The sequence below is a fragment of the Galeopterus variegatus genome, unplaced genomic scaffold (assembly GCF_000696425.1).
Source record: "Galeopterus variegatus unplaced genomic scaffold, G_variegatus-3.0.2 Scaffold2706, whole genome shotgun sequence".
In the NCBI taxonomy this organism is placed as follows: domain Eukaryota; kingdom Metazoa; phylum Chordata; class Mammalia; order Dermoptera; family Cynocephalidae; genus Galeopterus; species Galeopterus variegatus.
The window spans coordinates 6,523-21,781 of NW_007728817.1; the positions used below are offsets into that span (position 1 = coordinate 6,523).

The 15,259-nt window shown below is 46.7% G+C and overlaps 1 protein-coding gene across 2 annotated transcripts in view; it reads left to right on the plus strand.

Annotated features, from left to right (window-relative positions):
• Positions 1-506: 506 nt before the first annotated feature.
• CPA4 (carboxypeptidase A4) overlaps positions 507-15,259 on the plus strand; it is a 23,739-nt gene continuing 8,986 nt past the window's right edge. The window contains exons 1-8 of one of the 2 annotated variants that reach the window (XM_008582705.1): positions 507-621; positions 5,474-5,555; positions 6,000-6,134; positions 7,715-7,813; positions 10,503-10,604; positions 12,087-12,191; positions 12,913-13,023; positions 14,161-14,251. In XM_008582705.1, the coding sequence (XP_008580927.1) occupies positions 554-621; positions 5,474-5,555; positions 6,000-6,134; positions 7,715-7,813; positions 10,503-10,604; positions 12,087-12,191; positions 12,913-13,023; positions 14,161-14,251 (793 nt within the window). In that variant the 5' untranslated portion in view covers positions 507-553. The remainder of the gene's footprint in view (positions 622-5,473; positions 5,556-5,999; positions 6,135-7,714; positions 7,814-10,502; positions 10,605-12,086; positions 12,192-12,912; positions 13,024-14,160; positions 14,252-15,259) is intronic. The other variant, XM_008582706.1, reaches the window with a different exon arrangement.

A 15,259-nucleotide genomic window follows, 5' to 3' on the forward strand; every position in this document is an offset into this window, starting at 1 on the left:
TCCCATTTACCTCATATGTTTTCATTTTCTTAGTGGAGTCATAAGAATCAGACCTCAGACCCATAAAAGAGTTCACAAACTCTCCTCATTATGACCTGCCCTGGTGAAATTCTCTGGCAGGGCTTGTTAAGTATGTGGTCTTGTAGCTGGCTTGGGGTTGCTTTGATAGTCTTCACTTTTTTATTACTCTAGAGACAATTGCATCCCAGGTTTACCATCTGGCCTCTCCTATCAGTATAAATTCCATCCAGCACTGTGGGACTTTCCTATTTACTCAAAAAACACTATTTACATGCCAAGCAATGAGCAATATGGCACCCTTGGCACAGACTTTTCCAGCCTGTGGAGCAAGTTCCTGACCTTGTAAATCGAGAGGCTTGGCCTTTATCACTCAAAAGGAATGGAAGAGGCATTGGCGGGTGCCTGCCTGTGGGCTGTCAGAGTCGCAAGGGTGCTTGGGAATCACAGTAGCATTTTTGAGGACGTGAGTATACCTCACACTACTTATAAATACAGCTTGACTCAGCCACTGTGTGACTGACACCCTTGGGACATGAAGTGGATACTATTCTTTGGGGCCCTTATTGGGCCCAGCATCTGTGGTCGAGAAAAATTTTTTGGGTAAGTTCCTTTTTGATTTACTTTTATTTTTATAAATTTGGTGATTTAAGAAATATGCGAGTCGACTGGGATTGAGAATGAATGGCTGATTGTACCTCAAGTGGTAGGGCATTGGGGGAAGAAGACCTGGGCTCTTGTCCCAGCTTTGCCCCTGTGTCATCCTGGACAAGTCGCTTCTCCTGCCTGAGAACCAATTTCATCTGTGAAATCAGGACTAGGTGGTCTCCACAGTCCCTCCTCAGCGCCCTAATCTCCTGAAATTATTTTTTCCCCCTAATTCTTATTTGTAAGGTCAGTTCCAGGCATCTCCTACTTTCTTACTCCTACGTTAACTTCTCCTGCCTGAGAACCAATTTCATCTGTGAAATCAGGACTAGGTGGTCTCCACAGCCCCTCCTCAGCGCCCTAATCTCCTGCAATTTTTTCCCCCCCTAATTCTTATTTGTAAGGTCAGTTCCAGGCATCTCCTACTTTCTTACTCCTACGTTATTCATTATTAAAAATTACCAGAAATTGTTTCTAATATCTGCCGTGCTTAAAGGGGAAACTTTTAAAGGCTTCTGGGTTTTGCCTCTGTGTTGATGGTGAAGGCTTTGCGGACCTGGTGCTTCCTTGTTGACTCCTAGGATGTGAAGATTTAATAGGTCTTGACTCGCCACAGCAATGGACACACAGGGACACGCACCTGCGCACTGTGCGTGTGTGTGCTGTGTGTGTGTGCTGTGTGTGTGTGCACGCACACATGCTCAACACGCTCCGCACAGAAAGCTTTGACGTTTGCAAAGGAGAGGAAATTTGGGAGTTAGAAAAGATGAAAGGGTGCCACGGTGCCCTGCTAGAAGGTTGAATTATAATGACTCATTACTGCATAATGTGTGTGTGTGCACGCACACATGCTCAACACGCTCCGCACAGAAAGCTTTGACGTTTGCCAAGGAGAGGAAATTTGGGAGTTAGAAAGGATGAAAGGGTGCCACGGTGCCCTGCTAGAAGGTTGAATTATAATGACTCATTACTGCATAATGCTTTGCCATTTGCAGAGAGCTTACGTGTACATTATCTTTTGGATCACGCAACAACTCTGCCAGGCAGGGGTGTTATTTTCCTCAATTTAAACCTGAAAAAACTCAGCCTTAGAAAGGTTGAGGAACCAGCCTAGGGCCACTTAGCTGGCAAGCAGGGAAGGAAGAACTCTGAATGCAAAACCCACACCCTTTTGCTGTAAAACTAGTTAATCTCCAAAAGAATCCTGTATCTCGCTGATCTACCTCTATGTATCAGTTTACTCTCTACTATACTCTCTGGCTAAAGGGACTTTGGTATTGTTTATTGAGGTAATTACTTATATGAGATTGAGTAATTTTTATGGTGATGACTTCTGTTCGCACCTGTGACTCTACTGCCAAATAGCTCCGAGGGGTTAGGCGTAGCAGGTGGCCAGGGAAGGAGATTTTTCCACAGGCAGCTCAGCAGTAGGTGTGTCACCACTACACTCATGGCCGTGTGGGCTGATGCCTGGAGCTGTCAGGCTCCCACAGCAGCTATCCGTGCGGCTGAAATATCTCTGTTTCTCAGGATATAGACCTCTCTTGCAACGCAGTGGGCACCTGGGCGGGGCCCTCGAGTGCTCACCTTAGGAGTGTTGCACAGAAGGGTCTGTGCACCTGAGCTGATGGCAGATGGCTTCAACCAATAGTGTCATCCTCACTCCAAAATCTGTTCTCACCTCATAGTAGGGAACCAGCAAAAGTGGTGGAATCCTTCCCAGGGTCAATAGACATTCCCAGACACCCAGCTCAGGGGACATTTAGAGCAAAGGGAAGCTGGCCTCTGAGCATTCAGGAGGTTGGGAAGCCAGGACACTGATTGACTGGTGGAGGTGAGGATGGTTTCTCCTGCCACCCAGTCTTCCTTCCTTCCACCTGGCTCACCTACCACCCCAGTCTCTCTTCCTCTGCTGGTGTCTTTTGCCCTGGTCTTCAGTCATCTTAGGAACGGAACAATGGCCAAGATGCTGGAGGTGCTGGGCGGCAGAGAACAGGAAGTAGCTGCAGAACTGGCTGTAGCATTGACAGTAGCTGGCAAGCATATAAGAGTTCTGTGATGCCATCTCTTAATGCTGCTCATGGTGGCTGGGCATGCAGTGAGAACGGCACAAAGGCTGGGCCACGTGGCTGCCTGCACGGAAGGGGGCGGATCATTGTGGAAGGGGGCTCAGTCATCAGAGCAGTTATTGACTGTCCAGCACATGGGACAAGCATGGGGGTGAGTGAGAGCAGACCACCAACCACTGTGTTGGCAGCAGCTGGACAGCCCTAGGTACTGAAAAGGGTCAGAGTTAAGAAGAGCTGTCTGGAGCAGGAGGGGAGGACATGGTAACCTGCAAACCCATGTGTCCCCCCTCCCAGGCCAATCTTCCATCTTCAGGAAGAACTCAAGGTCTTTGAATGAATTTTCAGATTGTGGAGATAGGGTGTGCTCAACCATCTACACACTCAGGACCTGGAGCGGGTATTTTCCAAATAGAGACAAGGACAACAAGGGCGAGCAAAAGGCTGTCCTTTGCATGGCACCCCAGTTATGTTCTCTCTGCGTTCAGGTATTGAGTGGTCATGTTCATAAGAATACTGTTAGACCTGCCACCACTGCCAATTTTTAGCGTGATCTGAAGACTCTACTCAACTGCTCTGCTGGTGAGGGAAAGCTTCATGAGGATGTGAACTGGTCCTGAAGACTAGGTGGGAGATTGGCTGGCAGACAAGGGAAAGGGCACTGCAGGCAGAGAGAACAGCATGGGCGAAGGCACACAAGCGCCAAAGTAGACAGTGAATTTGCGATTTCAGTGGGGCTGGAGCCAAGAAGGTGGTGAAGGGAGAGGTGGAGGAGAGGCAGATGGGGACAGGCTGCCCCAGCCCTACTGCCTTGCCTCTCTGTGCACTACTGATGTCTCTTTCGCCTCTGTAGCTGGGCTGACTAGAGCCTGATGAAACCGGTTGTGGATATCATCTTCGGGGCCAGTTCAAGTCACTGTGTTCCATTGTTGTGGAATGTGCCCAGGAGTACAGAGGTTCTGAGGTGAAGTCATCACTTGGGAAAAAATAAAATGCATGTGCTGGGTGAATGCATAACATGGTTTTCATACTTCAAAGAGCTTCTATTCTTCTGTCTCTCTTTTTTTCTCCTCCTGTTCCTTCTCCCTTCCCTCCTCCTTTTTGATTGCTCAGTGTTGTATTCTATAAATGCCTAATTTTGCTAATTGAGACATCAACATATGGGTTTTTTCTAGAACACCCATTTTTAAGATGCCCCTTTTCCTGGAGTGTTGGGATAGGTTGTGACAAAGCATGAGTTTGGCAGACCTATTCCGGTCCACAGCCAGGAATAAGGATTTCCCTTCTGTTTTAAATCCATCCCTTTTTTGTGAGGCTGCCTGCCCCCGTCAGGGAAATGGTGGTTTGATTCCCCATCTTCCCAGGGCTGCAGTCCAACCCTTAGCAAGCCTGTTGGGTTCAGAATAAGACCTGCCCAGTCAGAGACTTCTCCACCAGGCCCTCAGCAGCTCTCATGGGATGCCCTCAGCTGCCCACCTCCAGGACCCTGTGGCGAGAAAGCGAGACTTCAGCACCGGCCTCTCCTCCAGACCTGCCACCTGCAGCAGGAGCAGCCCTGCAATGACATTGTCTCCTTGGGGCTCGGCTAGATCCCCTGGAGAGCCCCCAGAACCTTCCAGAACCAAGTGAAGCTCCAAGAGTCCATCCGGACGGAACCGGTTTTGGATGAGGAGCTGCCACGTGAGGCTGCACGTTTAGCTCCCTGTGACAGAGCCATTTACTCTGTCAACAGGTCCTTCAGCCCACAGCAGCTCTTCCCGCATTCACTCATGTCAAAGGGATGACGCATGTGACAGCATCGAGTGCGGTTTCATTTGGGCCGTCACCTAGCAACGGCCTAATGGCTCCCCAGGCTCCCTGAGCAGGCTGCGAGCACAAAAGCAGCTTTTCAGACCCGGCTTCCTCCCACCCACACGCAGGACTTGGGGGGCCTCTACCCCTGCCGCTGCTGCGGAAGCTAAATGATGTGTATGAAGCAAGTGCGTGACAAATGACAAAGGGGCTGGGGCGAGCGGGCCCTTTCTGGGTCCTCTTAGGGCTCCACGGGCAGCAGCGAGTCCCAGGTTCACCCTGGGCCGTGGGGTGGGGGGTCCGTCGTGATGCGCATGCGCACAGGTTCTGCAGCTGGGCGGATCGAGAGCGCAGCAGCCTCGGCCTGTTTTAAATTTTCGGGGTTCGGCCGCCAGCCCTTCCGGGATGGAGGCTGCTCTCCTTTCCAGCTCTTCCCAGCGTGGAGGTTCCGCCAGAGTTCAGTCCTTGCCCCTGACAGTGAAGAAGTGCTTCATGTCTTGAGTTAGCCTTGCGTGTAACTCAGGAACATTCCTTTCTGTTAAATATATATGTTTTTCATTATAAAGTAATATGACCACGTTACAGAAAACAGATACGAGGGAAAAAAAGTCAGTCATCCATAATCCCACGACCCGAGCATAAGCACTGTCAGCAGTTGGCCTATTTCCGTTGTCTGTTTTTCTTCCAATGCATCTGCTTTTTCCATACTTGTAATCATGGCATACATACAATTTTGTGTCCTGCTCTTTCACTTAGTATTTCCCTTAAAGTTATACCATAAGCACTTTTTCATATTTGCCACGTAGTCTTATTTTTAATGGCTATACGTTATACCCCAAGACTAGACCATTTCCTCTTATTTGGCCCAGTTATGTCTGGGATTGTAGGCTTGGGAGTTATTTGCCAGCTGAAAGTTCACCATTATCTTTTGCTTTTTCTTTCTCCTTAAGGGACCAAGTTTTTAGGATTAATGTCAGAAATGGAGACGAGATCAGCAAACTGAATCAGTTAGTAAATTCGGACAACTTTAAGGTACTTGGTTCTTCTTAGTTCTCCTGGGTGTTTAACTTTGGTGGGAGAAGACTCTTGTACTACCAGCATTATTATTTTTATTTCCGAAGATTCTCTGTGTGTAATCCTGTATTAGTCAACATGCCATTTACACAAGTGAGAGGGTTGACGGGAGAGAAGAAGCGCTGAAGGCCACAGCAGTGCTGTCCTGGGAGGTGGGAGGCCCGCGCAGTGGGCTCCATCATTCTAGCTGCCTTCCACTTACTAGTTCTTGGAGTCTGCTAGGCAGTGCTTGCAGGGCAGGCCTGAGCAGGTATCACTGTGAAATGGTCACAATTTACCCTTGGGCAGAACCCAGCCCCTCAGGGATCACCCTGGCTCTTGGCAGTGGTTCTCGAAGAATGAGCTCATTGTGCCTTTTACCTGAACTGTCCTTTAACCTGGTTTTATTTCTGTTCCCTTCAGCTCAATGTCTGGAAATCTCCCTCCGCCTTCGGCGGGCCTGTGGACGTCTTGGTCCCGTCCGTCAGTCTACAGCCAGTCAGATCTTTCCTGATGTCTCAGGGCTTGGAGCACTCAGTGACAATTGAAAACCTGCAGGTTGGTAGGCTGAGGCCCCTCCTTGTTCTTGCATAGGACCAAGCAGCCAGGCTAGAGTGGACCTGAGAGATTTTCAAATTCTGGTTACCTTTTCCATTTCACAGATGAAGAAATTGAGGCGAATGGAAGTAAAATGCAGTGATTTGTTAGAGGAACATGTTGTGGTAGTGAGGGCATACATAGGTTAGGGAACCACTCACGATCTGGTCTCCAATCGTGATTTTGCTGACTATGAGTGCTGTGACCTTGGACAAGCTATTAACCTTCTGTGCTTCTGTTTCTTCATCAGTAAAATGGTAATCGTGATATCTACTTCATGTGACTTATTTATTTATTTTTTTTCCTTTTTGTCCTTTTTACTGACTGGTAACGGGATCGCGACCCTCGGTGTCGCGCCCGTACCGGGGACCGGCAACGGGATCGCAACATGATATCTACTTCATGTGACTTATTTATTTATTTTTTTTCCTTTTTGTCCTTTTTACTGACCGGTAACGGGATCGCGACCCTCGGTGTCGCGCCCGTACCGTGGACCGGCAACGGGATCGCAACCCTCGGTGTTGCGCCCGTACCGCGCTCAGCCAGTGAGCGGGAACCGGTCTCCACATGGGATCCGAACCCTCGGCGGGAGCACCGCCGCGCTCCCAAGCGGCGCACTCTCCAGTGCGCCACCGGGCTGGCCCTCATGTGACTTATTGAGAAGAGTCAGTGATTGAATGTATGTAAAATATCTGGCAGTGCCCGGTACATCAGAGATATGCCATTAAGTAATAAGTCCCTCTCTCTTTTCTTATTTGAAGTCAGGAGGCAAGAGCAGACTCTTATTGAGAAGAGTCAGTGATTGAATGTATGTAAAATATCTGGCAGTGCCCGGTACATCAGAGATGTGCCATTAAGTAATAAGTCCCTCTCTCTTTTCTTATTTGAAGTCAGGAGGCAAGAGCAGACTGGGGGTAGGGGGAGGATATTGGAGACCAGCCATAAGAAGCACCTTTGAGGAAGGGAGAATGTCACCCACAGCCCCCAACAGAGGGAATGTCGTCATTCCAGCCTCACGACCTGTGTCTGAACAGCAGGACAGTGTCTGGCTCACGCGCTTTCCTTCACCGAGGTGGGTTATGGACTAATTGGTGATTTGGCCTGCGAGTTTCCTGATGGCGTGAGCAGCTGTGAGCTTATTAATCATCCTCACATGTCACGGACATCTGCCAGGAACCTTCAAAGTATGAGTGGTTATAAGAATTTCTTTGTTTCTGAATGGTTTTCCAAGCCGCAATTTTCAGAGACACTGGATACCAGATGCAGGCTGATGTCTAGAGAATTCATACTATAGAATAACCAAATAGCACATATGTGGCTTCCAGGGAGTAAGTAGGTTTTGAATGGGTGATATAAACTGGGCACCAAAAAGTAAAATTTTATAGATACATGAAAGAAATCTGACCTCCTTTTAAATCTTGAAATTTGTGCTGCTTGATATGCTGAAGGTGCCACCATCTTGGCTGGCCCCTGTGCCAGGATATGACAGAAAAAACAGGAACCAATGAATGACTTCACAACATTGCTGTGTCTGTTTTTAGGCTCTTTTAGATAATGAGGTTGAAGAAATGCAACACAATGAAGGGCAAGAACGGAGCAGCAGTAACTTTAACTATGGGGCTTACCATTCTCTGGAAGCTGTAAGTATCTCCTGTTCCATACATACAGGTTAAGATCCAGGTTCTCTGGCTCCTGAATTTTGAAACCGCTGTCCTTACTTCCAGGAGGTATTAGTCTTCAGCGTAATATCACTTCACTGAGGGTCTAAAATGTGCACATTTCAAGTCCTTTCTAATTCTTGGGTTGCTTACCTCCCACCAGCACCTAAGAGCATAGTAAAACACTAACTGGACATTTTCTCCCACATGCGGCCTTCTTCTCTTAAGCAACACCTTAAAGGAAACCATGAAATAATTATGATCATTTCCAGTCTTCGTAATTTAACCTTCTTCTACCACCATAATCTCTCTATTTTATTCAGAGTAAAATGTTACTTATTCCAGGTAAGCAGACAAGTGGTTATTTGCAAGGTTAAACAAATATTTCCACTCATTTATCATGACTACTTGTAATGTATATTTGTTCCATAATGCATTAGTGCTGTTTAGTTAGAAACAACTTGATATAGATGACTGCCTTTCAAGGTAAGCCAAACCTTCGTATGAAAAACTTGGAGCAGAATAATTTCATATGATATTGGAACTTAAGAAGTCAGGAGGGACTATAGAATGGAACTGCATTGTGCACAGTACAGTTCCCTTATGCCCCTCAGTGCCTTCATCATTAGTCTGCAAACTCTCTGCTAGCTCAGGAACACAGCCCCAAACCTAAACTGGTGTTCTCCGTCATACGCAGTAATGCATGGGGTTGTTCTTTACATACAAACGTGGTGTTCATGCCATGCATTTCGTGAGGCATGCACTTTGAGTTGCTTTTTTTCTAGACAGGATTATTTCAAAGGTTGACCAACTATTTCCGCTTGTTTCCCATGATTGTCAGTAGCTTTGTTTAGTGTGTACATTTCCAACTGCACTGCCCCTTGATCCCTCTTGTGACCAATGACATACATCTGCAAAACAGCTGGATAAAGTTAGAAGTTCAGTCTTGGGCCATGGATGAAAGCAGAGCTCAGGGCCCTCACAGGAATCAAACCCATGACGTTAGCCTCATTAACACGGAGCCCTCCCCAGCTGAGCTAACCAGTTGCAAATGTCACCCAAGGCTCTGGAGGGACCATCTCCACACCTGCCTGCTGCTGGGGCCTCACTTTCTCACCCACTCACCTCTGATTTCTCTGGCATTAGGTGCCCTTTGCAGTCTGGTTTGCAGCTATCTCTTGCTCTCTGTGAGGCCTTTTGCTGTGGACTGGTGGGCTGTCTTCCTCTCAGCTTGATCATATTCGGTTCTTTCTACAAAATAGCTCTTAAAAGCTCATATCCTACAACCACCTAGGCTTTCTTAGGTTTCTAATGGGAATTTCATGTTTGTCTCTGCCACGGTTCCTGGTTCCCAGTCCTTTGTGTGTGTTATGGTGGTGATAGCAGTGGGAATTTGGACCCCACATCAGGACACAACTTGGTGTTTTAGCTTTTCCTGGGTGTCTCTCTTTCCTCTCATGGCTTAGAGCAGCCATCCTGCTTTTCTTCTATTCTCTAGGGCTAGTGGGTAGATTGGGTAGAATTTCCAGGACCTTCTTGTGGCTGGAATTGCCAGTTCCCGGCTCTCAAGTTCCAGCCTCTTGCCCTAGGTTGGGTCCTGTGCCCTCTACACCTCAGGCAGATATTGGTTCTGTGGCTTCAACTCCTGGCCCTCCGCCTTGGTAGTTAGTTCCCGTTTCTGGCACTTACATTTTCCCCTTTTTAGCTTTTGAACTTGGCTGTGAATCACTTTCATTGCGTTTTATCTGGCTTCTACATGTACATGGGGATGGCATCTTGCTTCTGTTCAGACTGCCACATTGACTTAAAGGTTTGAGAAACCCTTTAAGCTTGATTTTATTCTATATTGATGGCACATTTTCCTTCTCTGTGTAGCCCCTTTTTCCAGTCTTAAGGACTAAACAAATGCATTTATTTATTTCCTTCTTTTGACCTTCAGATTGTTTGAGCAACTATGGATAAACTCTATTTAAATCAAACTTTTTTTTCTCCCCCCACTGGAAGCAAACGGGAGTATTCTTAGCCACTATTTACACCTCTTCAATTGCTCTCACAAAGCCTTCAGAAAAATGATCTCCATAGTGGGGTGCCTATAGCACAGGATATAAGTGAGATGGTCCACTGGGATGGAGGAAGACATGATTACAACTTCTATTTATATTCCTACTTGTATTTATACTTATTATTAACACAACTGTTTTTATTATTTTTTATTTTATAATGTACATCATATATTTGTATGGTAGTATATATATATATATACACACACACACATGGTGTGTGCTCATTTTTTTTTTTTTTGGCTGATGGAGAAAGTGATCACAAAAGTTTGGAGAGTACTGCTGCCGAGAGACTTGGCCAAGTGGGGCTGTTGCTGGCTATCCCAGTACAGTGCAAAGGATCACACTGTTGAAGCAATATCTGCCTAATTCTCTCGACTCTAGTTTAAAGTTTTGTGGACAAATAAAATGTGTTATTCTCTAGAAAGTTGTAGAAAAGGGCTCTTGAGTCAGTTCCTCGTAATAAGCATTTCATGCCGATAATATGGTCAGCCCCAAGGTTAGGGGTCCAGAAGAAATCATTAAAAGACCAGTAAGATCGAGTTCACCCACACCCATCCGGAGTGAACAAATTTTTAAAATGCACTTGGGTTCACTTTTTCACACTTCAGATTTACCAGGAGATGGACAGCATTGCCACAGATTTTCCTGGTCTGGCAAGCAGAGTGAAGATTGGACATTCCTTTGAAAACCGGCCAATGTATGTGCTGAAGGTGAGGCCCACGCATGCTGGTGAGTCCTGACTGGACTCAGGCTCCTGGGTTCTCATGTCCAGGATCCAGCCCTCAGACCTCTGAAGGAGGCAGCTTTTTAGACTCCTTAACTACAGGGAGGAGAGTGAGGGGGCGAGATTTCTTATTGGGCTAGAATTTGGTCTGATTGAGAGTCCCCAGCTTTTGTCTAATTGGGATAATTGGAAGGAGCATGTCTCATTCCAAGTGTGACTGAAAAACAAGATTAGAGGGGAGGCAGTTAGTATTCCAAAAGCTCTCAGATGGGCCAGAGCTTTTTGCCTTCATTTCCAACTTCTGTAAATCGCAAGACAAGTTGGGATAGGCCAATGAACTCTATTGTGCTTTCAGGGGTACTTACTGGAAAAATCAACCTAGGAAGCTAATTTTAGGGTTGATGTCATTTTAAGCCTAGCCTGTGGTCCTTGGCTGCACAAAGCCTAATTTCCAGATATTTTGAACAGATTCAGGTCTATATTGGCAAAGGAAGTAGAGAACTAAGTCAGTGACATAAATTACCTAAATAACTCAGCTGAATGAAAATCAAAAGGAATTTGGGCTATAGACCATGGAACAACTGATGGTGCTAAGAATTTGCCAAACCCTTAGTTCCATATAAGCCCCAAAGACCCAGGTTTATGGCAGTGAGCAAATTACCATCAGGAAAGAGACCTGCCACTAAGCTGGTTGCTCTAAAATAATTACATTTAGATTATTTGCCAATCTGATGGAGACCCTGGCATTGTTAGCACCAAGCTATGACACAAGGGGCCCAACACTGTGGCAAAGGCAAGAGCCGGAATTCATTATGCCATTTACGAAGAGCTATAGTGAACCCCCCTTCTTCCTAATTTAAAACCAAATTCATTTATTGCATTAACTAGAAGAGCCAGGTTTGCGTACCCTTGTGTCTCTCTCTGTTGGGATACCAATTGAGGCCTTTCAAGAGACATAAAATTATCTCTAATCACACAGGCGTTATAATCCACAATAACAATTGTTTTCCCTTCCCATGTGCTCCAAATGCTGGAGAGGTTCAGGCTGCCCGGAGCCAACCAATTAAGCTCCCGGTCACGGATAAGCCCACTAAATAGATGGCGCTCTCAGGAACATTTGGTCTTTGAATTATGGTTTGCGTACCCTTGTGTCTCTCTCTGTTGGGATACCAATTGAGGCCTTTCAAGAGACATAAAATTATCTCTAATCACACAGGCGTGTTATCCACAATAACAATTGTTTTCCCTTCCCATGTGCTCCAAATGCTGGAGAGGTTCAGGCTGCCCGGAGCCAACCAATTAAGCTCCCCGGTCACGGATAAGCCCACTAAATAGATGGCGCTCTCAGGAACATTTGGTCTTTGAATTACCTTAAATGAAGTAAATGAATAGGAGTGAGTTGGGGAGAGGAGAGGTGAGTGGAGAGGCGGGCAGCAGGTCTTTTTCTGCCCTCATTTCCCTTCTGCAGTTCAGCACAGGAGGTGGTGAGCAGCGGCCGGCTGTTTGGCTGAACGCAGGCATCCACTCCCGAGAGTGGATCTCGCAGGCCACCGGGATCTGGACGGCGAGGAAGGTCATGTCGCCTGGTATTAGCCAAGAATTCTGGTGGGCCCAGGGGGCCCCCACAGCATCCCATCCATGTTGGGTTGGTTGGGCCCTGGGGACAAGGTAGGAGGGTGCTCTGCACAGACCCAACAGGCTGGGGGGCCTTTTCAGATTGGAGAAGCAAATGGTGAAAGCCCCCTTGGTTGGCCCACCGTGGCTAAATGACAAATGTGTTCGTGGCCATGAGTGAGCTAATGAGGAGCAGAGGTGGACCTGAGACACTGACCTGCAGTCAGCCCTGCAGAGATGGAGTAGAGAAGAACTCAGATGAACATTGCCCTCAGCTCCAGGCAGGCCCACAGGTCCTCAGGGACCTCACGCTGTCCCCACGTCCCTCTGGAAAGTGCCTTAAGCCAGTGCTGAGAGAGGAGGATGGTGCATGTGCAGGGTCATCTTCCCTACCTCTTCTTCGGGGACTCAAATTCCTGAAGAAGCACTCTTCTGGGCCCCTCCTCTTGGAAGGAATGAATAGGCGGACACCCAGGACTCAGTGCAGTTGATGTCCCCAGGTTTTGAAGGGCTCAGAGGGCTTTGCAGAGAGCCGTGCCTGTGAGGGTGGCAGGGGTGCTTTGGAGGGTGCATGCTGTTTTAGGAACATCCATTCTAGGTGTGGATTGGAAGATACAGGGCTTAGACCTAGCAACCCAGCCTGCAGTGGTACAGCTGACAAACACGTTGTCTCCACTTAGATTGTATCTGAATACCAGAGGGATCCAGCCATCACCTCCATCTTGGAGAAAATGGATATTTTCTTGTTGCCTGTGGCCAATCCTGATGGATATGTGTACACGCAAACTCAAGTGAGTAATCTCAATTGCTCTGGGCTTGGAGTTCAGATTGTTTGTTGAATTCCTCGCTTTGCCACTAACTGTCTGACCTTGGAGAGAACTTCCACAAATGTGCATGTTATGAGTTTCCTTGGGATTTCACTTTTTATTCATTCTCAGAGCTGAGAATCACCAGGGAATATTTTTTCTGAGAGAGCATAGTTGAATGAATTCCATATTATGGGTCTTGAGCCATTATCAGCATTTTACCAATCTCTTTTTTTTTTTTCATTTCTTTCCCTCCCACATATTTTTTTGACATATTTTAAAACAAATCCCAGACATGATGTTATTTCACCCAAAACTACTTTAGTGTGCATCTCTAGCTGGTGATAATAAATAAACCAAACCCCAAACAACAAAAACCCCAAACCCACTACACCACTATCACCTTAAAAAAATTAACAGAAGTTCTTTAACATCATCTGACACCCCCAATTATTTTAAAATTAAGATAATTTTCCTTTGAGAGTCAATTTGTTCAAGTAAGAATCCAACAAGGTCTCCACTCTATCTGGTGGCTGTGTACCTGCAGTCCCTTTTAGTCTACAAAAGCACCTCCCACACATCCTTCAAAGATTCATTTATTGGAGACACTGAGTAATTTGTCCTGTACATTGTCTCACATTCTGCATTTGGCCGATGGCTGCTTTGTTGTGTCATTTAATTTGATTCCTTATCCCCTGTATTTCTTATTCACTGATGGTCAGACCTACAGCTTGATTGGATTTGGGTGAATTTTTAGGCGAGAATAAGGTAGATGCTGTGTACTTCCTGTCACACCAAGATCATCAAGGCACATAATGTCCATTTGTCCCACTTCTATCAAAGCCAAAAGTTATTCAGTGGGTTCAGGTGGTATCAGCCTGGTTCTTGCATATGAAGTTTTCATCAGGGCATTTTCGGGGAGTCCTTCTCCTAGAGCCAGAAGGGCAAAACCTCCTCTCTGGGGATAAGAGGAGACTGGCCAACAGTGAGGGTTGGCGCTCAGCTGGCCTCCAGGCCCCTCCATCATGCTCATCTCCATCTCAGGTCCCCAAAGAAAGCCCCCATCTCTTCTGTGCCCTGGCCCACCTCTAGATGTTTGTTCCTTCCCTGGTGCTTTTTCAGAACCGATTTTGGAGGAAGACACGGTCCGTAAGTCCTGGAAGCCCCTGCATTGGCGTTGATCCAAATAGAAACTGGAACGCTAGTTTTGCAGGTAGGTTGGCAAATCCTGCCGCCCCCGGAATGGCCCGGTCCCCCGGACTCCAGGCTGGCAGGGAGGGCGCCGCTTTCCATTGATGATCCACAGGGAGACTTAGGCATATCCCTTATCCTCTCTGTGTCTTAGTGTTTTGTTTTTAAATTTTATTTTTGTGATTTTGAAAGGGAATGATTCAGTAATTCCTCTTCTCCTGAGAGAATGGTGGGACAGAGAGTCTTTACATTGTGCTTCAATCTACGCTACTGTCTTGAAAACCACTCTTGTCTTAGATGCATGAGGGCCTTCTTTGTCCCTGGTCATACCAACTCCTCCTGGGCAAGTCGTGGCAGGTGGAGGGCTCATGGTGGCAACTCAGAGGAGAGCGGTTAGCACTGGTGTCCTGACAGGCAAGATCAGGGTGTGAAGATGAAATCCAGCCATTTGCACTTAGACGTGTGAATATGAACCTTGGCAGCTTGCTATGACGGAAAGAGAATGAGATTAGGCGACCTGGGTTCTGAGTTGCAGTGATTTAAAAACCGTTCCCCACTTAAGTGCCAACCATGTGCCACGCCCATAAATATGTTATTTATTCTTCTTACCTAGTGAGTGAATTTTACTATTTGAAATTAGACAATTAAAGCTCAGAGACAATCTCAAGATCATATGGCTGGTGAGAATTATGATGTAAACTCACTTTCCGACTCTGAATTCAAATAGTTTTCTTTCACTATGTCACTACTGTACTGTTTTGTTTTTAATTTACTTCTTTTACTTGCATAGAAATACCACAAAAAACCAATGGGGGAAAGATAACGACTGTGGGAAAGGAGCTCATAGGAACATGGGAACCAAGGGCATCGAAATTAGGTTAGATATTTCCACAACCGGAGTGGCTTCACTCACACACACGCACACACACATGCACACGCGCACACACGTGCACACGCACACACACGCACACACACGCGCGCACACGCGCACATGCGCACACACACGCACACACACGCGCACACACGCGCA